This window comes from Panthera leo, chromosome B1 (genome assembly GCF_018350215.1).
Source record: "Panthera leo isolate Ple1 chromosome B1, P.leo_Ple1_pat1.1, whole genome shotgun sequence".
Lineage (NCBI taxonomy): Eukaryota > Metazoa > Chordata > Mammalia > Carnivora > Felidae > Panthera > Panthera leo.
The window spans coordinates 174,798,454-174,825,349 of NC_056682.1; the positions used below are offsets into that span (position 1 = coordinate 174,798,454).

The 26,896-nt window shown below is 36.4% G+C and overlaps 1 protein-coding gene across 3 annotated transcripts in view; it reads left to right on the plus strand.

Moving 5' to 3' along the window:
- ARAP2 (ArfGAP with RhoGAP domain, ankyrin repeat and PH domain 2) overlaps positions 1 to 26,896 on the plus strand; it is a 213,979-nt gene that overhangs the window by 96,021 nt on the left and 91,062 nt on the right. For all 3 annotated transcript variants that reach the window (XM_042936649.1, XM_042936650.1, XM_042936651.1), the window contains 6 exons: positions 4,000 to 4,174; positions 4,631 to 4,765; positions 17,362 to 17,506; positions 19,556 to 19,658; positions 20,577 to 20,775; positions 20,964 to 21,027. In XM_042936649.1, the coding sequence (XP_042792583.1) occupies positions 4,000 to 4,174; positions 4,631 to 4,765; positions 17,362 to 17,506; positions 19,556 to 19,658; positions 20,577 to 20,775; positions 20,964 to 21,027 (821 nt within the window). The remainder of the gene's footprint in view (positions 1 to 3,999; positions 4,175 to 4,630; positions 4,766 to 17,361; positions 17,507 to 19,555; positions 19,659 to 20,576; positions 20,776 to 20,963; positions 21,028 to 26,896) is intronic.

Here is a 26,896-nt window from a genome sequence, read left to right on the forward strand (position 1 = left end):
AGAGATATTTAATACATGTGCTTTTTATATGCCTGTTGTTTTATTCTTAGAGAATACATTCTTCCATGGTTATCAGTTTTCTGGTATGCTTTTAGTGGCAGTGTTTATGGATAAAAATGCTCAAATAAGTAGCATTATGTTAAACATCTTGGAAAATAAACACATAAAGGCCTTTTTCATACTTCTCTAGAAATTATAAGATTATAAAATTGATTTACATATCAGATTAGTTCCCCTAAAGTAAGTTTTTAGTCTTTGTACATCTTTGGTAATAACAGAGTGAGGCTATCAATTGATTTTAAGGCAGTGAACGGCACACGAAAAATGAAGGATTGAATGGGCACCTGAGGTAGAGAAGAGTGAGGGAGATGGCAAGGGGGAGGGGCTTGGGAACTATTATTTATATAGGTTATTACTAGGACACAATTTTATTTTGGGTGGTAGTTTCATTGTGTTAATTATATTATCAAAATAATAGACCAGACATGCGTGGAATACTAACAGGGTATCATTAACGAAGGATTACGATTAATTCTGTGCACCAGAGGTCCGTAATAAATAAGCATATAAATAGTAAATTGTGGATATGAGGAAGTAATTGTGATAAAGTTACAGAACCAGGGCGTATCTTCATCCAGTGGTTTCTTGCTTTCTGATGGTGATTGGTGTCTTTTTAGTGGGTATACTGATGTCCCCAAATAAAGTCCTCTCTGCTACACCACACAGTTTCATGAGTTCAGATGTTAGATAAATCTTACATTAATTACTAGCAATTGCCTTCTTCCTAAGAATATTATAGAGAAGTATACCCATTGGGATTTATTTCTACAATGGGGTTCTTAAAAATGGTACTCTTAATATCAGTAAATAATTTGTACAAAAAATTTATTGAATATATATATTTTTAATTGGGATATAATTTACCTACAACATTGTATAAGTTTATTCAACCTATTGATTTGATACATTTATACAGTTGCAATATGATTACCATTGTAGTTGAAGCTAACACCTCTCTTACATCACATAATTATCATTTCTTCTTTTTTTGAGACCATTTAAGATCTTTTAACAATCTTGAGGTAAATAATACAACATTATTGATTATAGTCACTGCATTGTGCATTATATATCCAGAACTTATTTTCTAGTTGCAAGTTTATACCTTAAACAACATCTCCCCAACACCTCTTTCCCCCACCCCCACACCCTTTGGTAACCACAGTCTCTCTTTTTTTTTTTTTTTTAAGTTTAGTTTGAGACAGGGAGAGCAAGCTGCATGTGCGTGTGAGCTGAGGAGAGGCAGAGAAAGGGAGAGAGAATCCCAAGCAGGCTCCATGCTGACCACGTGGAGCCTGACTCGGGGCTTGAACTCACAAACCACAAGATCATGATGAGCCAGAATCAAGAGTCGGATGCTTAACTGATTGAGCCACCCATGCCCCTTGGTTCCTATGAGGTGGCTTTTTTAGATTCTACATTTAAATGATAAATAATACATATCTTTCTCCATCTGGCTAATCTCACTAAGCATAATGCCTTCAGCTTCCATCCATGTCCCAAATGGCAGGATTACCTTCTTCCTCGTGGCTGAATAATATTCCATTGTGTGTGTGTGTGTGTGTGTGTGTGTGTGTGTGTGTGTGCGCGCGCGCACGCGCAGTATGTGTATACTATATTGTCTTTATTCATTCATCTGTTGATGGATACTTAGGTTGTTTCCATATATTGGCTATTGTGAATAATTCTTTAATAACAGATTGCAGATGTCTTTTTAATATTCTGTTTTTATTTCCTTTGGATATATATATATACCAGAAGTAAGGTTGCTGGATTATATGGTGTTTGTATTTTTAATTTTTTAAAGAACCTCTATACTGCTTTCTTTAGTGCCCGCACCAATTTACAGTTCCACCAATAGTGTATAATGGTTCTTTTTTCTTCTACGTCCTCAACATTTATCTCTCGTTCTCTTGATGACAGCCATTCTAATAGGTGTGAGATACATCTCATTGTGGTTTTGATTTGCATTGCCCTGATGATTAATAATGTTGAACATATTTGCATGTAACTGTTGGCCATTTGGATGTCTTCTTTGGAAAAATGTGTATTCAGTTTCTCTGCCAATTTTTCAATTATGTGTTTTTGTTGTTGAGCTTGTGTGTTCTTTATATATTTTCGATATGTACTCCTTATCTGAGGTATGGTTTGCAAATACTCCTTCCCATTCGGTAGGTTGCCTTTTCATTGTGTTGATTTTTTTTTTTTTTTTTTTTTTTTTTTATGATGTAAAGCAGCTTCTTAGTTTGATGTAGTCCCACTTGTTGATTTTTTCTTTTGTTGCTTGTGCTTTTGGTGTCGTCTCCAAAAAGTCACTGTCAAGACCAATTTCAAGGAGATTTTTCTTGTGTTTTCATGTAGGAGTTATAAGGTATCAGGTCTAACGTTTAAGTCTTTAATCTTTTTTGAGGGCATTTTTGTGAATGGTATAACGTAGGGCTCCAGTTTCTTTTTTTCTGTATGTGGTTATCCAGTTTCCAGTACTATTTGTTGAAGAGACCATCTTTTTCCCATTGAGTGTTTGTGGTGGATAGATATTTATTGCACGCTCAACAAGTTCTGAGTTCTTTTTTAGGTTCTGGGAATACAATTGTGGTAAAACGCAAATGTGTTTCTTTTATTCATGAGAGTGGTAGTCAGGTAAAAGAGACTGTCCATGAACAGCCAGAGTTCAGTAAATACACCATAGCAAATACAGTCTTCTGTGAAGGAAAACAGTGGGGGGGGGGGGGAATGAAAGAATAAGAGTAAAAATACACACGATTTAAATGAGAAGACAAAGGCTATTGCAGAAGATGGGATGTTAGCTGGTATTTTTTCTAACACCCTCATTTTGCAGATGAGGTCAGCTAAGACCCAGGGAGGAGAAGGGATTGCCTAAGATCACCTAGCAAATAAGTACAAAGTCAGATACAAGTCAGGCTGTTTGATTCTGATGCAAAGGAAATTATGTTGGTTGGTGAGACTATGGTAGGAAAGGTAAGTACATTTTTTAGTAGTTGACCATCCAGGGCTGGAACTGTGAATGCATCCTGAGACCTCTTGGCTGTATACCCCAGAGCTGCAAATGGGGATGCTAAATGAGCAATTATTTGGAAGTTGCATTATAGAGGGTAAATTAACCAGTGATCTGTCCAGGTGCACCCTGTCAAGAAGGAGGTGAAATGGTGAGTCCTGGGCTAAAGAGTTAGATGGAATCAGGTGCTGAAATCACAGGGTTTGGAAGCCAGAAAAGTAAGGAAGCAGAAAGAAGGGATGAGAAGAAGTGAAGGATAAGTGAAGGCATAAGTGAAGGATAAGTGAAGGCAGCTTACTCAAGGTAACAACAAAAACAACAACACAGTTAGGTTCCAGAAGTTCCTAGCCATTTGTACAATAATGTATAACGTAAGTATTTCATGTTGTTAATTATTACCTCCTGCTTGCTCTTCCTTCTCCCTACACATAACTCCACACTAAAGAAAAGATTCTGTGTTTGCTTTGCACTCATCTTTCAGATTCCCAAATCACAACAATGGTTTAAAAAATTATATAGATCTTGATTAGGCTGAAAAGTACATACATTCAGCATTCATATGACAAAAGATTTAACAGGTACTTGATTATTACATTTTAAATATTTTGCAGTTTCTGAGCACTAGCCATTATTATAGTACGTAAGCATAAAAAATGTCTTCCTAAGCAACTACAATGGATTGGAAGGTTTGGAACATCCCAGCAACAGAACAATGAATTAAAACTTGGAGGTCTGTAATTTACATTCATACCAAGGCCTTTTGAGCCTATTGCTTAATTCAGGGCATACTTCTTGTTAGTTTTCCTGGTTAAAAAAGGAATACGAAGTTCATCTTATAAATGGTTTGGTAGGCTTACACTCATTTTAGTAGCTAGAATTGTGTTTTCTTCCCTTAATAGGTCTTTTTTTCTTTTAACGACCAGGCTCTGTGTGCTGCTGTAGTGAAACCAGATGTTTTGGAAACAATGGCTTTGCTCTTCAGTGGAGCTGATGTCATGTGTGCAACTGGAGACCCTGTGCATAGCACCCCCTATCTGCTGGCCAAGAAGGCGGGGCAGAGCCTGCAGATGGAGTTTCTCTACCATAACAAATTCTCGGGTTAGTCCCTGTCCCTGCATTAGCCTGGTCTCTTCTCACGTATCCCTGAAATGACCGAAGCACAAATCTTTATTTCTCGAATAAGAAGAACCATCAGAATGAAGACAAGTGTGATTGTTAAAAAGATGGGGGATGTTGAGGACCATATTTGTTTCATTTCAAGGAAAATGTTTAGGAAGTAAATCTCGTATATTTCTTTAATCTTACAAATTAAAAATTAAAATAGTTAATTCCATGTAATTGTTGTCACCAAATTTAATTTCCATATGTGGATAATAAATATAACTGCTTATTTGCAAATTCTGTGCAAAGTAAAATATCTCTGTATATTTATTCTGTAGTGAATTTGAAGTAACTTTTCTTCTAGCTCAAGACTCACCTATATATTCATAAGCAAAGGGAAATAAATTATGTACATTTTAGATTTCACATGTATAATTTCTGTAATTTTTCCAGATTTCCCTCAACATGACATTCACTCTGAAGGTGGATTAGGTCAAGAGCCTTCCCAATCCATGTTCCTCTGTGACTTTTTGTATCAGGCTTCTGCCGCTGCTTCTAAACTTTCTACAGAGAAAAAACTGCTTGAAGGTATCTTTTCTGCTTTTAGATTTTGTTATCTGTAAAACTTTATTTCATTATCAAAACAATTATGTTTAAATTATGATTTTTTCCCCTTAAGATGTTATATTTGATCTTGCAATAGAGAAGTCTTTTTTTGAGGGTTTCTAAATGCTTCAAGGCACAGATAGTATTTCATGCTCAGCAGCAGGGGTTTACCACTGGGTTGGAATGCTGTGTGAATTCTCAACAGAATTCACTGATGTCTACTTGAGGGCCAGCTAACTCTGTTTCAGGATTTAAGGGTTATTCCAAAGAAATGTGAAACTCAGCCCTTTTCCTTGGGGACAGACACCCTAACTGGTGAGATTAGGTAGATAAATCTCAACACATAGGCAGAACTGACAAGCTTTCAGTACCTATTCTATCGGCATACTAAGTGATATGAAGTAGTTCAGTTCTGATTATAAGTGTATGCATGTATAAGTAGAATCAGGCTTAAGCATGGTTTCAAAAAATGATTGGAAGTAATTCAATTTAACAACCTATTGTAGGTTTGGGGAATTATCAGAGCAGTCATGTGGGCATTTATCCATCTCTGCATCCAGCTCCTGTGTCAAGCATGTGCTAAGCATTAGGAATTACAAAAATGAAAAAGACACAGGTCTCATGCTCATTGTTGAATACATATGAACTAATTTGAGAAATGTAGGCAGAAAAATGTAATGAGATCTGTCTTACTGGAACAAAGAGAATTTAAGAGAGATTAAGCTGTACAGGCCAATTGGTGTTGGGTGTTTAGAGGCTCAGGAGCCTAGTATTAATTCCCTAGGTGGTGTAATCCAGCTGTACTACTCTATCAAAGGAACAATAGGATAAAAAACTCACTTTAGGGTGTTAATCCTGATTCTTGTGCATTTAAAGTGATTATTTCAATATAAATGCTTTATGTCCAAAGAAATGATATCCCTAAGTAGAATTATATTTTTTATTAGATTTTCCAGAAAACAGTAGCTATCCTTTAGTGAGCAGGTACTATGTGTAAAGCATTGCTTTAGGGACTTTATGTACATTGACTGTAATCTTCATAATGAAAAATGGAGATGCTCAGCATGAAACAGAATTTTACATCTGATTTGTGTTATAATTGTTATTGTAATGCTTTGACCTGGTCCAAGTGTGATGGCTGGTGACATTTTGAATTTAGATGTTTTTGGTTCCTTCAGCAATTGATTTTTAAATATCTCCGTTTACTCAATATAACCAATAATAAATGAAGATTTTATAGAGATTTTTTCATTTTCTAGTGCTCTTTAGTATTTACCCTTACGTAGTCAGAAGTTGGTCAGAAATGGGGAGGGGAGTACCTGAATAATCTATGAATTGACTGTAGTAATTATTAAAATAATCAGATAGTAGGCAGTTAATGTACTTGTAAATAAATTTACAGATATTCTAGACTATTTCTTCTGAATAGTGGGAGACCTTATATCCACCCTTCAATCACTTATAAAAAGATGAAATAGGGAAATTGAAACATGAGATTTTCTTTCAAAAACTTCAGTGTATCATAAGCACTCAGCAGTTAAAAATAAGCTTTCATTTATTTTTTTGGCAAAAATAAAATACAAAATAAAAAACATTGAGCTTGTAATATTTATAGACTTAATGGTTTGTTTTAATATTTCCTTGAAATAGATTGCTTTTCTTAATCACTTGAGGAATAAATTAATATTTTAAATTTGTGACTAAATCATTCTTTCCTTTTATCTTTTAAATTGACTATGGATTTAGAAACTGGTGCATTCTTTGTATATGTAATTTAATTAGGGATGTTTTCTCATTTTGGAACATCCTGTTTTAAGAACTATGAAATTAAGCTTTTGTACTTTGGCTGTGTAGCACAACAGATACTATTTTATTGGAGAATAATCTCCTGGTAATGCACTCTTTGATGATCTTCATTTTTTCCATCCAGTTTGTCAGCAAGTTCTATCATTTCAAACTCAAAATAGATCTTGAATCAGTTGGCCCATCATGTACTCTGGGTTGCAATGCCTCCCTTACTTGTCTCCCAATAACTACCCTAGTTTCCTTCCAAATTATTCTACAAAAGCAGATTTAATGATAATTTTTATGATTTGTCAATTCACAGGTCTTATATTTTCATTGTTTGAATATATTTAGCAGCTTCCCATTCCAGAATATAGCCCTATTCCTTATTATGACCTAAAAGACCTTCCTGTCCCTTCCCTGCTTCATCTCATATCGCTCCTCCCTACACTCACATGCCTGGCCACACGGTTGTCCTCTGTTTCTACAACACGTAATGTTCTTTTCTGACCTTCTGGACTTTTGTAGTTGCTGTTCATTTTCAAGGAGGTCACTTCCCCCAGTCTGGCTTTTTCTCATTTTTCAGGCAACAGTTTAGTGCTACTAGAGAATGCTGTCGCTGGCAGCTCTTTCCTTTCATAGGGTGCTGCTTGTTTCCATCATAGCATCTATGGCATGAAGATGATCCCTCCTTTATGGATTTGTTTCTCCCACTCTCTGGAGTGAGAACTCATTGGGGCATTGGCATTTGCTGGCTTATTCAAGCTTATCAAATCTTTGGTGCCTGAAATAGTGTCAACACATAGTAGTCATGTGTAAATACATATTGAATAAATGTCCATTTCTCTAATCAAGTTATTACCAGTGTAAAAGTGCAAGAGACTTGTTGATATTTTGTCTTTGACTTGTGCCTAAAATATATAATTGCTGGTCAACAGACATCCGAAAAGATGCTGAACATCACTGATCATTAGGGAAGTGCATCTCCAAACCATCTTACACCTGTCAGTGTGGCTAGGATCTAAAAGACAAGACATAGATGTTGGCAACGATGTGGACAACACTCATGTGCTGCCGGTAGGGATATAAATCAATGAAGCCACTGTGAAACACAGGATGGCGATTCCTCAAAAAATTAAAAATAGAAGTACCATATGACCTGGTAGCGAAAACAGTAATTCAAAAAGATATATGCAGCATTATTTATGATAGCCAAATTACGGAAGCAACCTAAATGTCTATCCATAGAAGAATAGATAAAGGCGATGTGGTATATTTATATATACAATGGATTATTACTCAGCTATAAAAGAGAATGGTATCTTGGCATTTGGGACAATATGGATGGACCTGGAGGTTATTATGCTAAGTGAAATGAGTCAAAGCAAATACTATATATAAATTCACTTACATGTGTAATCTAAAAAGCAAGACAAATGAACAAATAAACGAAGAAAAAAACCCCAGAAACACAATCATAAATACAGAGAACAAATTAGTGGTTACCAGAGGGGAGGGGGTTGGAGAGGAGGGGCAAAATGGTGAAGGGGATTAAGAGGTACAGATTTCCAGTTATGAAATAATTAAGTCATAGGGATGAAAAGTACAGCATCGGGAACATAGTGATATAATAATGTTGACAAATAGTGACAGATGGCAACGTGCTTATCACAGTAAGCATGCATAACGTATAGAATTGTCAAATCACTGTTGTGTACCTGAGAGGTATGTTGTACAACTGCAACTCATATAACGTTGTATGTCAACCAGACTCCATATATTTTATATATATAATTACTGACACAAAACATTTTTTTTCAATAAGTGTCTACTTAAAAATGAAGAAAGGGGTGCCTGGGTGGCTCAGTTGGTTAAGCGTCCGACTTCGGCTCAGGTCATGATCTCATGGTCCGTGGGTTCGAGCCCCGCGTCGGGCTCTGTGCTGACAGCTCAGAGCCTGGAGCCTGCTTCAGATTCTGTGTCTCCCTCTCTCTCTCTGACCCTCCCCTGTTCAGGCTCTGTCTCTCTCTGTCTCAAAAATAAATAAACGTTGGAAAAAATTTTTAAAAATGAAGAAAATATGGAACTATCAAGAAACAAAGTTCCATTTGTTTTGTGTGTGGTTTTTTTTTTTTTTTTCCCTTCTTTGCTCTCTCAAGATGCTGCAGCGGTGTTACTCCTATCGGGAACCATCTTTATGGGGAAAAAATGAATTATTTGGAAAGATTTGGAGATGAAAGTGTGTTTGTCACCTTTGGCCCTGGCTGGCAAGCATCTGGACTGCACCCCTCTGCCAGTGCTTGTCAGGACAGCCATAGAGCAGCATGATTAAACAGGAAGAAAACAGGATAAAATGCATGCAGTCCTTCAGAGAGTTACGAGAGACTTCAAATTGTCAGTTCAGGTTTTCAGGATTCGAAGTTTCTAGTCTCAGGTTATGAAGACTGATCTGTAGTTTTCTTTTTCTTTTTTTTTTTCTCTTCTCAATTTAGTGTTCATGAAAAGAAAGATTGATAGCTCATATTAAACCTAAGTATAGAGCTGAACAGTAGCATCCTGGTTTTGTTTTGTGTTTTCTCCTCTTAACTGTATTTTTCCCCCTTGGTGTATTACTGTCATTTGTTGACACAGTGTTTGATTTTTTAAAAAGCGAGTGGTTGATACGGTTTACTAGAAACTCTATATCATCTATTTATATTTAATTTCATATATTAGCATTGAGGAATTTTGAGGATCTTTTGTTCTATAATGCCTGGCTTGTATAGTCTAAAAATGTTTCTTCAAGGCTAAAACACATTTATTTTAAATGAAAAGAATTCCTAGTGTGTATTCCTATTTTCAGTGAATGCTGAATACCATCATTTTAGGAAATTCTTCATCAGGAACCAGCTTCATGGTTTCAAAAAATAATAGTTTTGTTTTAACTATCTTAGATTTACTCTGCATATATGTATTCCAAGCCATGACCTCTCCTTTCTCCAGTATGTTTTAAAAATGGGCTTACATGCTTCACATGTATAACAGGCACAGAGAAGCAGTATGTAAAGTAGGTTCCCAGAGCCTGGCTGCCTGAGTTCTGCTCTCAGCTCTGATGCTAAGTACTTGTGTGATCTTGGCGAAGTCAGGTAACCGTTTTGTGCCTGTGGACAGGAAGGGATGTGTAATAGAACTAACCTAATAGGGGTTTTCTGAGGGTTCAGCGAGTTAATGTAAATAAAATGTGCGGCAGAGGGCATGGCACATATGATAGGATGAGGAACAGCAGAAGCAGCAACAGGGGGCTATCTGTATACACAGCTGCTTCTGATTTCCAGTTAGCATCGGAGTTCATACATATTCTGCAGGTGGTAGCCGACAGCCAGTGTACCCAACCACAGTATTCACATCGCTTCACAGTAGTGTTTCAGGAGGTCACCTCTGGAGCCCCTTTATGTGTGTTTGAATAAATTCCAATCATGTTTTTCTTCCCTGTTCTGAATATCAACATTGAACGGAATGAGCACCCTCTCCAGCCAGTCCAACTACCATACACACCAGCTTTTGTCAAACAGCTTGTATCTTGAGAGTCACCCTCTCTGTGGCCCCAGTTTTATTTCTTGTGGACATCATCTGGTTAACTGGTTAACAGTAAGACTTCTTCTGTAGCAGAGAGGGTATTCTCAAAGTCAGAGTTAGGAGAGCATATCTGAATTGGGCTAAGCAGACAGGTGCAATCCAACGTGAGCTTTTCATTGCTTCCCAAATGAGTAAGAATGCAAAGGTTTCCTATCACAGCTTTGTTATTATAAATCCTCAAAGGTAACATCTGTGCCTGCCTTGACTGACCTCTGGCCCATTTCCACTTAAAAAAAAAAAAAAAGACAAATCAAGAGTTATAGTGATGATAATCCTATAGAAATCCCCTCAAGTCCATATTTCTAACTTAAAATGAGTTCACACTCACCTTTTTAAAGGATCTGTCGTTTCTTTCCCATTAGAATTTACATAATTAGACTCTGCATTTACATTTATTTTATGCATTGTGCATTTGGCACTTCTTGTTTAAGACCTTCCAATGACTCCCACTTGTCTGCTGAGAAAGGAGCAAAGTCCTGAACACCTGTACTGTGAGACTGCTGGGGCCTGGCCTCTGCTGTCTCTGCTGTGTCTGTCTTCGTCTTTCCTATTTGCTAACTTCACGTGTAATCCGGTTCTCTGGCCAAATAGATTTTTGGAAGTTTCCCCATTCCTTGACTTTTCTCATAGTGTTCTTTCCCAGAGTTATGGAGTGATTGATTGCACCTCCAAATGTATTTTTGACTACTTTAGAAACCTGTCTTTTTAGTCATGAATAACAATTTCAAAAGCGTTTTTTTTGTGAAATTTTTTATCATTGTAGTCTGAGGGTGGCTTCCTCCATGAATGCTTCTAATCCCTAAAGGGACCCCCCCCCCCCACCATAGTTCTTATTCTAACCACATTTCCCCTTAGATTGGATTGCAAACTGTATGAGGACAAGGGGCGAGATTCCTAATCTGTGCCAGTAATTATCTGCGTACTCAGTAAATGTGCATTGTTTTGCATTATTCTTCATGAAGATTATTCTCATCATCGGAGTGCACTGTTTTGAAGTTATAACTCCAGTTGATTAGTATTTTGACTTTTCCTTGTCGTGTATTTTAGAAATCTGCCATCAATATTCATTTAACAATTATGGCCTATCATGATTTTCATACAACTCTGCAGAGTACACACTGTGACTCAGGATCCAAGGCTCCTGGAAACTCAGTATATCACCTTCCAAGAGGCTTCAATTGGGTGTCTGTGAGCATTCCTTTCTGGTGCCCATGAAGAAATTCTTTATGCTGTTTTCTTCTTCCAGTCATGATTCAACTTTTCATTTGGCAGTATCTCAGAATACAGTGATCCCAAGCTCTCAGGATTTCCACCTTTTAAGTGTTTCTCCTTGTGATGTTTTTTTGAGACTAAACACATTATCTTCTTCTACTTCTCTCCCCACTCTACATATGATAAAGGGCAATTTAAAGAAGAGGATGATAACTATTTTCTTTTAACTTTTTGTTTTTAATTATGTTAACATAATTTCCAACTTAGAAAAGTTACAAGCATGGTACAAAGAATTCTCATATACCCTTTGCCCAGACTTCCCAAATATTAATGTCTTACTTTGTCATTTTTCTTTCTGTGTATGCATGTATATATGTACATACATGTGTATGTGTGTGTATGCGTATGTTTAGAGTTACTTAAAAGTAGGTTTCAGACATTATGCCCTTGTATCCCTAAGTATCTCAATGTTATTTCTTAAAAAGAAAGACATGCCCTGATATAACCATGCTATAGTGATCAAAATCTGGAAATTATCTGATCTACAGATTTTATTCATTACAGCTGTGTGTATAAACCTTATTTAGTAGCTTTAACATCTGTAGATCTAATGTACATTTGAAATGCAACATTAGGCGTTGCTTATATAATTTGATTCTTGGCAATAACTATAGTTTAAGAGTTTGTACAATCTCTAGAGTCCAGAAATGGGGTAGTGAGATGATAATTAAAATATAATTAGTTTTAACTCCCAGAGACTGAAAATTTCAAATATTTTTTTCTTCCTAGAATTCTTTTTTTTTAATTTATTTATTTTGAGAGAGAGAGCATAAGCGGGAGGGGCAGAGAGAGAGAGAGAGAGAGAGAGAGAGAGAATGTCAAGCAGGCTACACACTGTAAGTACAGAGCCAGACATGGTGCTTGAACTCACAAACCATTAGATCATGACCTGAGCCGAAATCCAAAGTCAGACACTTAATCGACAGAGCCACCCAGATACCCTGCTAGCATTTCTTTTTTAAAAACGTTCAAATTTAATATTTTACCTCACTTATTCAGAGAGTCATTTGGCAAACTTTACAGACTTTGAATTACATCACTAAAACCTGTAGAAAATAACATCTTTCAGCATTTAATTTTCATGCTAGTGTCTTTCACTAGGAGATATATAGGATGACTAATGGGTTTTTTGCTCAATGAGCAAAGCTCATTGTTTAAGTTCTTTAAAATGGGAGGTAAAAGGGAGTGATGAAGCTTAATAACCAATTTTGGTAATGCAAAGACAGATTATATAAAATCACTGTGTCTGGTTGGTGTTCATCCCTTTCATTTGAACTCTTGGATTTATTTATATTTTCATTGTTTAAGTTTCAGTTGAGAAGTAAACAAGTAGTGACATGGGTACTTTAGAATGTATAATAATATAAAACCCACTAGAAGAGTGAAATAATAAATACTTCATATTTGCACATAATTTTTAGAATTCAGTAGCAGTAGAATGAGCCTGAATAGACCCATTTCCAAAATGACACTTTCTTTCCAGCCCCACTATCTTCCATTAGACTCCACTCTAGCCAATAAGCATTGCCTCTTTTTTTAAAAAAAGGACCCAAAATTTTACTTTCAGAACTAAAAGAGATAAAGCATATACAGTCTTTAGGAAGTAGTTTCTGACTTCCATTATTATGTTATTCAATTTGGTTGTAGCACTTAAAAACTTCTCCTCCCCCCTTTACCATTTTAGTGGTCAATAACAATCATCCTTAGCTTAAGTTTTGTTTATACCAATATTGCTTCATGTGTATGGGCCATTATTTATATTCATGGCTGCATTGTCTCAGATATTCTGTTAACCTGTACAATTTACTTTCACAAATGAAATTCTCATAGTTGATGCATTAGCAGAATTTGGCTCATTCTGTACCTTTAAAGTGTGTTCCATGGTGACATTTTTGTAGTCAGGTCTTCTGTATGTAGTTCTTTGACCCTCTCCGTTATTCTTGTTCGTCAGCCCTGAACCATTTCCAGTTCTGGCTCATCAGCTCTCCTCCACCTTTATTTGGATCCCTGTGTGATTTCAGACTAATTCTTGCTACCCTCTAGAATTGCTTGTTTCTCTTATTAGAGAATAGCTTGGCCAGTGTTTTCCATCTATTTTTCTTGCTTCTGCTTTCAGACCATTGAGATTGCTGAGAACTGCCAGTTAGGGAACCATGCCTTTTGAGTTGGCCACAAATTCATGCGGGTCTGTTTTTTGAGTTTGGTTTTAACCTAATCTGGTTGCAGCATGCTAATTGGTGATCTTTATAAGCAACTTTTTTTTTTTTTTTTTCTAACTTTTATTGTACCAAAGGAAAGATAAAATGGTTTCAATGGAAAACAGATATTTGTTCCTTGTTTTTTCATTCTTGGACATTATTCTTTGTCGTTGATAAATTCTTTTCCTCTGATCTTTTTCTCTTTTTTTGGAAGTAATATTAGGATCTTCCAGCTCCATCATCTTGTACTATGTTTTTTCTCCCTCTTTTTTTGGGAAAGTTTCTTTCTAAGCTTTCTCTCTTTTTTTATTTAAAAAATTAAAATTCATGATTCTATTTTTAATTATCAAAACTTTTTGTGTTCTTATTTTTTCTTTTTAGAACATGCTGTACTTGTTTTAAAGCTACACTATCTTTCCTTGACAGTCTGATATTTATAGTTTTAAAAATTTAATATTTTGATTTTGGTCTCTGTCTTTTATGTTGGAAGGTTTCTTTTAAATGTTTGGGATCAGGTGTGAGAAGACTCCATGAGTCTCTTTCTGGGAATGTTGGGATTGGGGTATTGGTTATCACTGGCTTCAACATTTTGTATGAAAATGTGGGCAGGTAACTAGGAGTCTGTAGAATGACACATAACCACTTTTTTTTCCATATGGTACCTTATCTCTGCCTCAGGACAATGCCTAGAGGCCCCCAGGTTAGAATCTGTCTGGTCCAGTTTCTCCAGAGTAAAGGACCCAACTTCCACATGAGTGAGGAGGCCTTGTTGCTTAGCTGCTTTAGCACAGGGGAGAAAATGAATGGACTTTACTCCCTTTATATGATAAACTTGTTTCAGCTCTACTTCTCACCCTACACTTCTTTAGGTATTAGCCTCTCCCGTAATTTACGGAACTTTGTGGAACATTACTTGCTGCCTGTTAACTTCTTCTGCATGTCTGAAGGTACCAGCTTTTGCCTCTGAGACAAGTCAGTCATTTGCTATGTACTGTGGATCTCTTTGGTTCTTTGTCCTTTTGAGTTTGTACTGTCTCTTCGCTGTCATTCTGTTGTGGTTTTGGGTGGGAATGGAGATACATACATGGACCCATCCGGCTATGCTTAAAAGTAATTCCATTTATGATTTTCCTGTTGGCTCTTTAACACATTGCTTATTTTTGTATTTATTTTAATACAGAGTTAGCAACCTCATCTGAATCATCTCCATAACTAGTAACTTTACTTTCCAGTTTATGAAAATAATAATTTTAACAAACTTTCTCTAGGCTATGCAGTGTGATGATTCTTTTTTTTTTAAATTTTGTTTTGTTTATTTATTTTGAGAGAGAGAGAGAGTGAGCATGAGCAGGGTAGGGCCAGAGAGAGAGAGAGAGAGAATCCCAAGCAGGTTCCATGCTGTTAGTGTAGAGCCCCATGCAGGGCTCAATCTCATCAACTGGGAGATCATGACCTGAGCTGAAATCAAGAGTCAGATGCTTAACTGACTAAGCCACCCAGGCGCCCCTACAGTGTGGTGATTCTTGAGAATAGAAAAAAAACAGTCCTCGTTATCAAATAGCTTATAGCATTTCTGTATAAACACATTTAATTTGCTACATTGTTCAAATTGCAGTTATATTTAAAAATATTATTTTAAATTGTCAGTATATATTTAAACAGCCACCTATAAAGACACTTCTACATGCTTCACATGTACTGCATCCTTTGATCACCACAGCAATCCTATGAGTTCGATGGTTTTCTTATCCTCATTTTGAAGATTGGGAACCTGAGAGAATGGTGAAGTTGTATTTCAGGAGTACCCAGTTAGTGATGAAGGCTTTGTTAGAATCCAGAGTCTTTGACTTCCAGTTCCACCTTCTCAGGGGCTGCATGGTGCTAAGGATGCCACAGAAAGATACTTAGTTCAGCCTGATGACAATAAAAGTTTGGAGACGAGTCCCAAGAGAGATTGTGCCTAAGCCCAGTCTTGGAGAAATTGGGCTAGCTGGGTGGAGTACCATTTTAGTTAAATAATCTTCTTAGCTCAAGATCTGTCTTTCCAGTTCTTCTTTTTATTCTCTTATCTTTTTGAGAAAGAAAACATTCATCTTCCATTCAGCTTGGGAAACATTTTTGGATGGTCTGCCATTTGCCTTACCATATCTCGTGCCTTCATTTGAGTTTATGATATCCTTTTTTATTAATGGCATAGGCTGTTGATCTATCCTGACTGGTTTCATTTCTTCCCAACTTGGCTTCTTTCATAAGATACTAGTAAACTAGGCAGTTGCCTTCCTACAAGGAATACCAACAGATACCGTTTTCAGCCCATCTTTTATTAGATTTCTTTGCTGTATTTAATAGTGGTAATCATTCCTTTTTGGAAAGCTTTGAGCCTTTCTGTTTTATACACTGTCTCTTCTCATTTGCTTCATTGCTTTTTGTCCCCTCCTACTGCTGCTTATAATTTAGTTTCCTGAGATTTTATCCTTGGTTGGTTTAAATTTCCAACTGCTGCTTGTGCTCTAAAGACTTTCAAGTTGTTGAGCCCTTTCCTTGCTCCAAGATGCAAATCTATAGAGTGATCTGTCTCATAGGTGTCTCTACTTTGATTTACAACAGATATCTCCCAGTCAGTCTAAAAGAAAACTCACTGCACTCACTAAAACAGTTTGTACTTTATTTTCTTTTAAATAAAAGTGGACCTTATGGCCAACCTTGTAATCGAAGCTAAAAATAATGGTATGACCATTTATGAGCTCTTCCTTATTCCCTGAGTTTAACATTATATGTTTCATCTCCTTAAACCACACAGAGACATGCATACTTTTCTCTCTCCCTCTTCTCTTCTCCATCTCCCTCCTTTCAACCCTTTCCCCCCATCCCTACTACGACTGCCCTATGTTTGGCTGTCTTCATTTCTCACCTAGACTTCTGTTGGCAGTGTCCTAACTGGTCCCCTGTCTCTGGCCTCACCTTCATAAATCTGTATTCCGCAGTAAGCAGAGTATGTAACATTTATCTCTGATCACATTCCTGTGCTGAAACCATTTCAGTGGCACACCATGAGCTACACAATCAAAGCTCAGCAAACTTCTCTGAAAAGAATCAGGTAGTAAATTATTTAAGCTTTGCAAGCCACATGATCTTTGCTGCAACTCAGCTCTGCCCTTGTAGTGGGAAAACAGCCACAGACAATCTATAAGTGAGTAGATGTGGCTGTATTTTAATAAAACTTTATTTATTAAAAACATGTGATGGTGTGGATTTGGCCCGCAGGCCATAATGTGAAGACCCCTTACAATTTGATTTTTAAATTCCCTAACCAAGGTACTGCAGGTTATGGCTCCTTTATTCTTTTGCATACCTACCTAACATCAACCACAGTCTTACTTTTTACACTGCATTTTTTACTCTGAATACTCCGTGTAGACATCAGTCCTTGCTGTTTCCGAGTTGTTTGCAGCAATCTCTTTATGGATCTGTCTGCTTTTCTGGTCATCAATGTCACAGTTATTTTTGTCTTGTACATTCCTTGTTACTAGATTGTAAATTTTCTGAGAGCAGAGAAAGTGACAACTGTATATCCCATGCAGCACTAGCATACTCTTTACACAAAATAGGAAATCAGTAAATGTATTTGAATCCAATTGTTATTTAAACCATGTGTTTTATAAAAAACTAGGATTATGGCATAACTCAATTTATCATTTAAATTCCTAGAGACAAATAAAAAGTGGTGTGTTTTCGAAGGAGGCTTCTTGAGTTACTATGAAAATGATAAGTCTACCACACCTAATGGCACCATTAACATCAGTGAAGTTATCTGCCTGGCTGTCCACAAAGAGGACTTCTATTTAAATACCGGGTAGGTTTGCTATTAAACAGGTAGGAGATGAAGAGTAGTTTCTGATAGTTATCATACCAGATAATAAGAGTTTAGTTATTTGAATTCTTTGTTTGCTTCTTGTAAAAGGGTTTAATGGTTTCTTGAAGCTTAATCATTTTACAGCTTCCAAAAGTTCCTTAGGGAATTTGCTAAAAAGTAGAAAAATTAAAATACTATACTAGGTACTATGAAAGGCTAACGTATTTGCATCTAATCTTAAATAAATTTATAGCATTCCATTCTAGAACATGTAGTCCTAAATGTTTATCATTTACTCATTATTTAAAATCAAGGACTAATGGCATAATTTATGCATTCATTTAGTGTATTATTCAAATAGGTGACAAAGGAAAATAGTGATGACTTATTCACATTAAAATAAAAAACTAAATTTATTTAAGATCATATTGAAATGCCAGATTCCTTGAAGATTTACTTTAGCTTTTAATGGTTTCAAAAACATAGCAATTAAAACAGTAAGCATTATTTATTTAATATATTTGACTCAATGAATGGTTTAATAGATTTTTTGGTAAGGACTTTTAAAAACAAGCCATCTAAGATACTTAGTGTGAAATTTACATTTTTTGATGTAATTAGTGAAAAACTGTAAATATTAAAATCTGGCTAAGCTAGTTATATAGAAACATAGTATTTTAATATAAATTTTATGAGAATGGGAAGAGATTTGTAAAGCTTTGTTATTTACATAAAATTACACATAAGATAGTATCATCATATGATGACCAGTATATACTAGTTGAGGTGACTATTGTTTTCTAGTAAATCTAGTTTGATTTTTGTAAAGAAAACTGATTATTAGTTGATTTTGTTTTAACCTTGACATTGCTTCTTTCTAAATGAATAATTAACTTAGTGTGGCTTACTATGAAATATTAAATGCATTCTAGTATTCAGATACCTAAGTAGTAAATAAAACATAATTTAAAATATTATTACTTTATGTCAGCATATAATCATATTCAAAATGAAAACAGACTTGATAGAATGTTCCTGGTACAAGCAGACATGCAGGAGAAACTATCTACAATGAGATAAGGTTAAAAAATAATTATTGCAGTCATATTCTGAGTGTCCTTGAACAGCATTTTCTAGAGTTTGAACTCTAATTTAGATGGGGAGGAGCTACATAATTTTGCATTTGAGGAAGAAAGCTGGCTGAAATGGTAAGGGAGAGATGGGAGGTAGATCACAATTACTGAGAGTTTACATAGAGAAAGAGAGCATTAAAAAGAAAAAAAAAAAAACGGGTTTGAGAGAATCTTATGATGGAACTAATGAGATTCACTGTCTCTCTTGGTGAAGAGCTGCTGTTAGGAAGAAATTAAACCCCAAGATTTTGAATTTGTTGATAAAATAGATGGCCTCGAAATTGAAACATGAGGAAAACACAACCGTTTTGGGGTAGAAAAAGAGGAAGAAGGAAGAGAACTTTGATATAGGGTATTTTGAAGTTTTCTTAGGTAACAGCAAGGATGTACCTAACATGTTCCAGGAAATAGTTGGAGTTATGGACGGATCCCAGGGAGAATTCAGGACCTGGGATGTTACTGTAATTTTAGCTACAGTAGGGAGATACAGTTTTGTGATAAGATGAGATAGATGATGGGAGGAAAATTTGTTAAGACAAGAAGAGGACTAATTAGAGAACTGTTTGGACAATGTTTGCTTTAAATAGAGTAACCCAAGATGGCCTGGTCTGAGAGGGAAGAGGAAACCAAAGAGAGCCAGAGCCCTTTGCCACATGGGTCAAAACTGATAAGTGTATATATAGGGCATTAACAAAGCCATGCAGTAGGGTGATTAATTGGAAGACTATTCCTTTTGTCTGATCCAGTGTATTCCATTTATTTGAATGAATTAAAGTGTAAATCATTGGGAAAAGATGATATATTTCAAAGCATTATCCGATTTTCAAAGGGAATTTAATTAAAACCTTGACTTTTGTGTTGTTTCCATAAGAGCCAAAAGTAAACAGTGATATCTTTTTATTCGTGTGTGCTATAGGCCCATCTTTACCTTTGAGATCTATTTACCCTCAGAACGTGCATTTTTATTTGGAGCAGAAACATCTCAAGCTCAAAGAAAATGGACAGAGGCAATAGCCAAGGTATTGCATATTTATCCTAAGTCAGGAAGATTCTTAATTTGGAGTTTCTGGTTGAGCTTCAGAAGTCCAGTAAAATTTTATACAAGATTCTGGGAAAAATGAGCATATTTCATTAATTTTTCAAAGGTTATAGTCAAAAGAGATTAAGAGCTTCCTTCCTAGAGCCTTAAGCAGAGAAAAAAATAATGTAGGACCTTGGAGAAATCATTCTTTGAATTAAGGCCATATTGTGATGATTAAGATCTTTTCACTATTATAAAGTCATTTCTGTGTATGTCTCTTTATAGGTAAATATGTTATTTGTGGTATACACAAAGGGGAAAGGAACAGATTCAGCCAAAGATACAAGTGGAGACAAACATTGTTGAAGGTTGACGTTTTGAAAAATGCCACAAATCAGTATAGAGAATGTCTTCCTATTTAAGTTCTGTATATATCAAAAAAAGTGGTTTAAGATGCTGCCATTTGAAAATGCATTATAGGGGCGCCTGGGTGGCGCAGTCGGTTAAGCGTCCGACTTCAGCCAGGTCACGATCTCGCGGTCCGTGAGTTCGAGCCCCGCGTCAGGCTCTGGACTGATGGCTCGGAGCCTGGAGCCTGTTTCCGATTCTGTGTCTCCCTCTCTTTCTGCCCCTCCCCCGTTCATGCTCTGTCTCTCTCTGTCCTAAAAATAAATAAAAAATGTTGAAAAAAAAATTTAAAAAAAAAAAAAAAAAAAAAAAAAAAGAAAATGCATTATAGCTGTTCAGTTGTAAGACTGATAGAAAGTTTAAATAATTGTTTTGAAATTTGGATTACTTCTAAATTTTTAGGGTAGAAAAACTATTTTTGTTTTCCTACCTTCCCTCAAATCTGTCGGTAGGGAAGGGATTTCCTATTTTCACTGTCTTTATTACTTTTCTGTATTTGTTTTAACAGCATTTTGTTCCCTTTGTTGCTGAAAACTTAACAGAAGCTGACTATGATTTGATTGGTCAACTCTACTACAAAGACTGCCATACCCTGGATCAGTGGAGAAAAGGCTGGTTTTCTATGGACAAATCTAGTTTGCGTTTTTGCCTTCCAATGCAAGAAGTTCAGGAACATAGAATGCACTTAAGAAGACTGCAAGAGCTAAGTAAGATTTTTTTTTTCCTCTCTCATCTTATATTTTGGATGCAATTCTTTATTGCATATGATAATAGTAGTATCATAGAATTATGCCTTACTTCCAAAAATAACTAAGTACTATTAATAATTGTGTCTTTATGGGTATTTAGCATCTTGTTCTAAATCATATATTCATGCTTTTCTCTCTCCCTACAGCAATCAGCACAGTGGTTCAAAATGGGGAAAAAATAGATGTCTTGCTCTTGGTAGAAAAAGGGAGGTAAGTGCATTTTTTCTTTTTACTCTTTATTACAGTGTTTCAGGATGTTTTGGTTATCTTCTTTGAAGGAGAACCCATTATTTTATAGCCTTTTGGAAGTTGTCTGAAGTATGTGTATGTCTGTGTGTGTGTGTGTGTGTGCGTGTGCGTGCGTGTGTGCTCATACACGCACTCTTGAGTAGAAAGAATATACTAATAAAGTTTGCATATTTTTGTATTATGACAAAATCAGTATGATCAATCATTTTAGCTTTTTATAGACTTAGATTCTTTTGAGACATTCACATTTAAATATTGGGAAGCATCTTGGAAGTTGTAAATATGTTTTCAGTATAGGTATATGATGAATATGTATAATATCCTGAATTATCTATGCATGTGAGTCATGCACAAATAAAACTCGATTTCTTGAATGTATTCACTTCAACAAGTACTAAGCACCTACTGTGTATCAGGTACTGTTCTAAGTACTGGGGTTACAGTGCTGAGTAAAATGATTTTTATGCCCTCACGGAGCATGTATACTAGTGGTAGAAACAGAATGTGAGCAGACAAAAAAAATAATTACATAGTATCACGTGGATCAATTTTAAACGCTTGAAGAAAAATAAGGTAAGGAGAGAGCCTGACAGGACAGTATTCTGTTTTAGATAAGGTGGTGAGAGATGTGCATGAAGCAAAGAAGCAGACCATTCAGCAGCCAGAAGAGAGTGTTCCCGGGATGTTTTGAAGAGCCTTACATGTCTTAGCATGTTCATGGTCTGCAAGCAAGCTGCTGTTGGCTGGGAGATTTGAATGAATGAGATGGTAGAAAGAAATTATTTCAAAAGAGAAAAAGAATTACTGCAGAGATCTCCCTGGGCTGGATCATAGAAGGCCTCACAGGTCATAATATGTGTAAAAATTTGTATTTCATTCTGAGCATGATGGGAAGCTGCTCATTTGGAGAGCTGGGATGTAGAATGATCTGATATAGATGTTTAAAGGTCTTCTCTGACTCCGGGGGAACAAGCTTTTCGGGGACAAAAGTAGAAGTGATTATCCATTTAGGTGCTGCTACAGAGGCCAGACAAGAGATGACTGACATAATAAGACAGTGTTGAGGAGTGGTTGGAGCCATTGGGAAGGCAGAGGCCAGAGGGTTTGTTCATGGATCAGGTGAGTGGGGTCAAGGATGACCCCAAGTTTTTGGCCTGAGCAAGTACCTGAATGATGATGATGTTTTTTTTTCAAATAACAGATAGAGGAGATTAGAGTGAGGATATTAATGTCAGTTTAGGGTAGTAGGTTGAGAATTTGGTTTTGAAAATGGTGACATTGACTTTAATAGCAAAGTGGGACTGGTGAGTGGGCATGTGGATATATAAGTCTGGAATTAAGTGGAAAGGTTGCAGCTGGAGGTAGAAGTTTGAAAGTCACTGGCCAAGGAACTGGATGGATTCACCTAGACAAAGAGTAGAGACAGAGGAGAGATTTGAGGATGAAGCCCCAGGGACTCCAATAATTAGAGGGTAGGAAGAGGAGGAGGATCCAGAAAAAGAGCCTAGGAAGGAACAGGTAGGGTCATATCACAATTAGGTATAGTCTCTTGAACAAACTTTTTTTTTTTTCTAACCATTTGCTCTAAAATCCCTTAGTTATACTGGGGCATCTGGGTGACTCAGTCGGGTAAGCTTCTGACTTCTGCTCAGGTCATGATCTCACGGTTTGTGAGTTCGAGCCCCACGTCAGGCTGTGTGCTGACAGCTCAGAGCCTGGAGCCTGCTTTACGTTCTGTGTCTCCCTCTGTCTCTTTGCTCCTCTCCTCCCCCACTTGTGTTCCATCTCTGTCTCTCTCTCTCTCTCTGTCTCTCTGTCTCTCTCTCTCTCAGAAATGAATAAATATTTAAAAAAATTAAAATCCCTAATTACACTGATGCAGTATTTTTAGCTCTACCAGAGTACAAGATAATTTGCAGAAACATCCATAATGTAAAAATATAGCTGAATTAGCCTTCCCTCCGGTTATTTTCTTTGTTGGTGACATGGATAATGACTTTCAACAGTTGTCTGAACCTGTCTTCAGTTTCATGTGAGGACGTTAACAGCTTTAGACAACAAGCATATTGCTGATTAGATATTAATGTCAGAAGGTGTTTTTTTAGTTTATAGGCATAATTAGTATTTTGTATTTTTACTTGTTTCTTTCTGGGATTATAAGTGTTCATGATACTTAAGATTCTGATTTTTGGTACCAGATGATGGTTTTGCTATACTTTCAGAGTACTGTGAATTATATATTCACCAATAATAATGAGGTGGTATTATGTATATGTGGTATTATATCATTGAAGCACTGACATAATGCAGTTTTTACAATCATCTATTCATATTTATGGAATGCCAACTGCCTCTTACCTTTGTGGCAAAGGAAAAAAGTGGTCAGCAATACAGATTTGGAGTCCGAACTCCCAGAACTTATGTTTTTAAACAAATAAACAGCAACTTATAGTTGAATTTATTGTATTTATCATTTACATTATTAGGTTACTATAGCCAAGGTTCTTTTTTTTACCATTTTCGGGCTAAGGGGGATTTGACCAGACACATAGGTTTTAATTAAAATGTCGCAAACATGGATTAAAATGTAGCAAAAAGGTTTTAGACTTGTTCAATTTGATGAATTTTTATTTAGCGCTTATTACATGCAGTGCACTCCCTTATGAATACAAAATAGGGGAGCCAGAAGACTGAACGTTTTGTTATTTTGTAACATCTTGACCTTTCCACTGGATTCCATGAATCAGGAGGTGAACTCAGATACACTCTGAGTTCATAGAATAGTTGAAAACTAATGGAATTGCAAAATAATGGTCAAAGCTGCTTAATTGTGTTTCTGATAATGATTTCAAAATTTTTATCTACGTGAGTTATTAACAAAGTACATTGCAAGCATTTTTACTAAAGTGAAGAACAACGAGTATGACAAGAGTAGGAGAAATACAGGGACAAATCTGTAACCAACTTATTTTCCTTAAGTCTCTTTGAACAACTGCCATACAAAATGTACTATTTGGAAACAACTATATTTATCACGTGCTTACATCCTGCTTTTTCTTGCTTTTCCTGTTTTCTCTAAATCAATAATGTTCTGACAAGAACCAGAACACAATGATGAGAATGTATAGAACTCACTGTGTAACAGGCACTATTTTAAGCACTTGTAACAGCCTTACAGTGCCTATATGATATTGAGGAGAATAATCTCTGAGTTCAAAAATAAAGCTGCCAGTTATTTCACCAGCAAAAATGGATTTATTTAGGAATAAAGAATTGCAAGTAGGGACAAGTGAGCTACAATGAAAGCATTGGGAAGTCCAGAGAAAAAAAGAAAAGGAGTAATCTTTTATAGAGGCAAATGGGGGACTTGGGGAGCTTTTATAAACAAAAAGCCCTTTGCACTAAACTGGTAGTTTATAGTGACTTTTCATTGGCTGAGGTTTGACGGTCTCTCGTTGGCTGGGCAGTTGCTGTGGAGGAGAAAACCTTTCTTCCTCCTGCTGGAGTAGTAAAGATTGAAGTAGAATGGACTCGCAAGATTCCTTTCCTGTTGGGTCTGCAATTAATTGACTGACTAGTATCTGTAAATGAGAGTTCTTCTTTTTTCCTTCCTGACTCCATTCTAAACAGGGTTTTCTTTTATTTTCACAAATCCATTTTGAAATTGAGTTGAGGTCAGTTTGTAGCTTAACAGCCTAAAGATTTTTTGTTTTGTTTTGTTTTGTTTTTAAAACAAGTATTGTTTAATTTACCACACCAAATTGTTCTCAAAAATTAAGCCAACAAATGTAACAAGAGCCTGGATAAACAATATAAGTTACCAGAATTTAAAATTTCAGCATTTCATTAGAAAAATTAAATTACTTTGTTAGAAAATATTTTGTTAAGGGGCGCCTGGGTGGCTCAGTCTATTGTGTGTCCGACTTCGGCTCAGGTCATGATCTTGCGGTCTGTGAGTTCGAGCCCCGCATCAGGCTCTGCGCTGACAGCCTAGAGCCTGGAGCCTGCTTCGGATTCTGTGTCTCCCTCTTTCTCTGCCCCTCCCCCACTCATGCTCTGTCTCTCTCAGTCAAAAATAAATAAAACATTAAAAAAATATATTTTGTTAGGAAAATATGTGTGTGTAGGTGTGTGTGTGTGTGTGTGTGTGGGTATATATATAGCTCCATGTAATTCTTACCTAATTAGAGAGCTGCAAGAAGGGAGGTCAAAAGTTTGAGTCATGAAGAATCAGCCTGGGTAGAGTACCTGGGTGGATCAGTGGGTTAAGCATCTGACTCTTGATGTCTCACATCATGATCTTATGGTTCGTGGGATTGAGCCCCATGTTGGGCTCTGTGTTGATAGCTTAGAGCCTGCTTGGGATTCTCCCTTTCCCCCTTTCTGTCCCTCTCCCATGCACATTTGCATGTGCACACGCTCTCTCTCTGTTTCTCTCTCTCAAAAAAAAATAAATAAGCAAACTTAAAAAAAAAAAAAAAAAAGAATCAGCCTGGGAGATTGTGAGTGCACTAGATTAAGAACTCTGACAGAACATGGAGAATGCAGATGCACCAGGCCATGCACCTTGTGTGGGGCAAAGTAGGCTGTCATATTTACATATCTGTTTGTTTATATGTACATGAACACATATGTGTATGTATATATGTGTGCGTATTTACCTTTGTATAAGTTATGTAAATAAAATTGACTTCAAATAGGGAATAATGGCAAAAGAGCAGGTTTGAGAGGGAGCTTGGGAAATAATGAGTTTGATTTTAGACGTGTTGAACATGAGTTGCCTATAAACATTCTAAGGACAAAGTGCTAGGAGGAAGTTGTATTTATGGATCTGATATTCATATACAAGTTAATGGAGAAAATAGATTTTTGAAGTTACCTATATATAGAAGGAAGAAGAGGAAGTCACTTAGTTAGAGTCTATAGAGTGAGTCTTTAGAGAAGTAGTGTGTTAGAGCCGTGATGAATGCACATGATTTTAGTGGCTGGTTGATTGTCAGGGTGGAGTAGCTGCCTTGGGATTTTAATTTAGTTTATCCAGAGGGTGAGGCAAGAAACCAAGAGAGGTGTCATAAAACCCAGGAAGAGACAGTATTTCAAAAAGGCAGAAATAGTCAAAACTGTTAGGTGTTGCCTGAGGAGGGCAGATACTTCACTGGATAATTGACGTGGAGTCCATCTGGTGACTTTGAAGAGAGCAAAAGTGATAAAGCAGAAACTGGATTAGGTTAACTTTGGGAATTGAGTAACTTGGAACAGCTGGTGAGGAGTTTGGTGAGGATATCTGGAGGTTAATAGGATTATCGAGGTAGAAGGGATTTGTCCCAGAAAGGGAATATGTGTGCAGTTTGTTTTTTAGATGGTTTGAACTTGTGCAAGTTTAAATTCTGATGGGAAAGAGATGCAAAAAGGGAGATATTGAAGATATAAGAGAAAGGACAAGAAGAAAGCAAGGTCCCTTGATTGTAACAGGAAGAAAAGAGAAACTGATGTATGGTTTTGGATGCCAGTAACTTTCTAGATCTTTTGGGTAGAATGTTGAGAAAGGTATCCATCTGATGGTTTTCATTGCTTTTTGACCTGGTGGATAAGGATGACTCCTGAGCTTTTGGCCTGGGTGGCTTTAGGAATGGTTGTATCATTTACCAAGGTAGAGAATATGTGCTCCTCTCCCAGTTTTCAAACAAGGCTAGTTAATTATAGATGTGATTGCTTAAGAGCTGTTTTAATACCATGTCGAAAGAAGGGGATTTCATTGCACTGCCCTCTTTTTCATCTCTTTTTTGATCTATTAGTCTGTTGGGAAATAATGACTGTAAGCTAAAGTAGA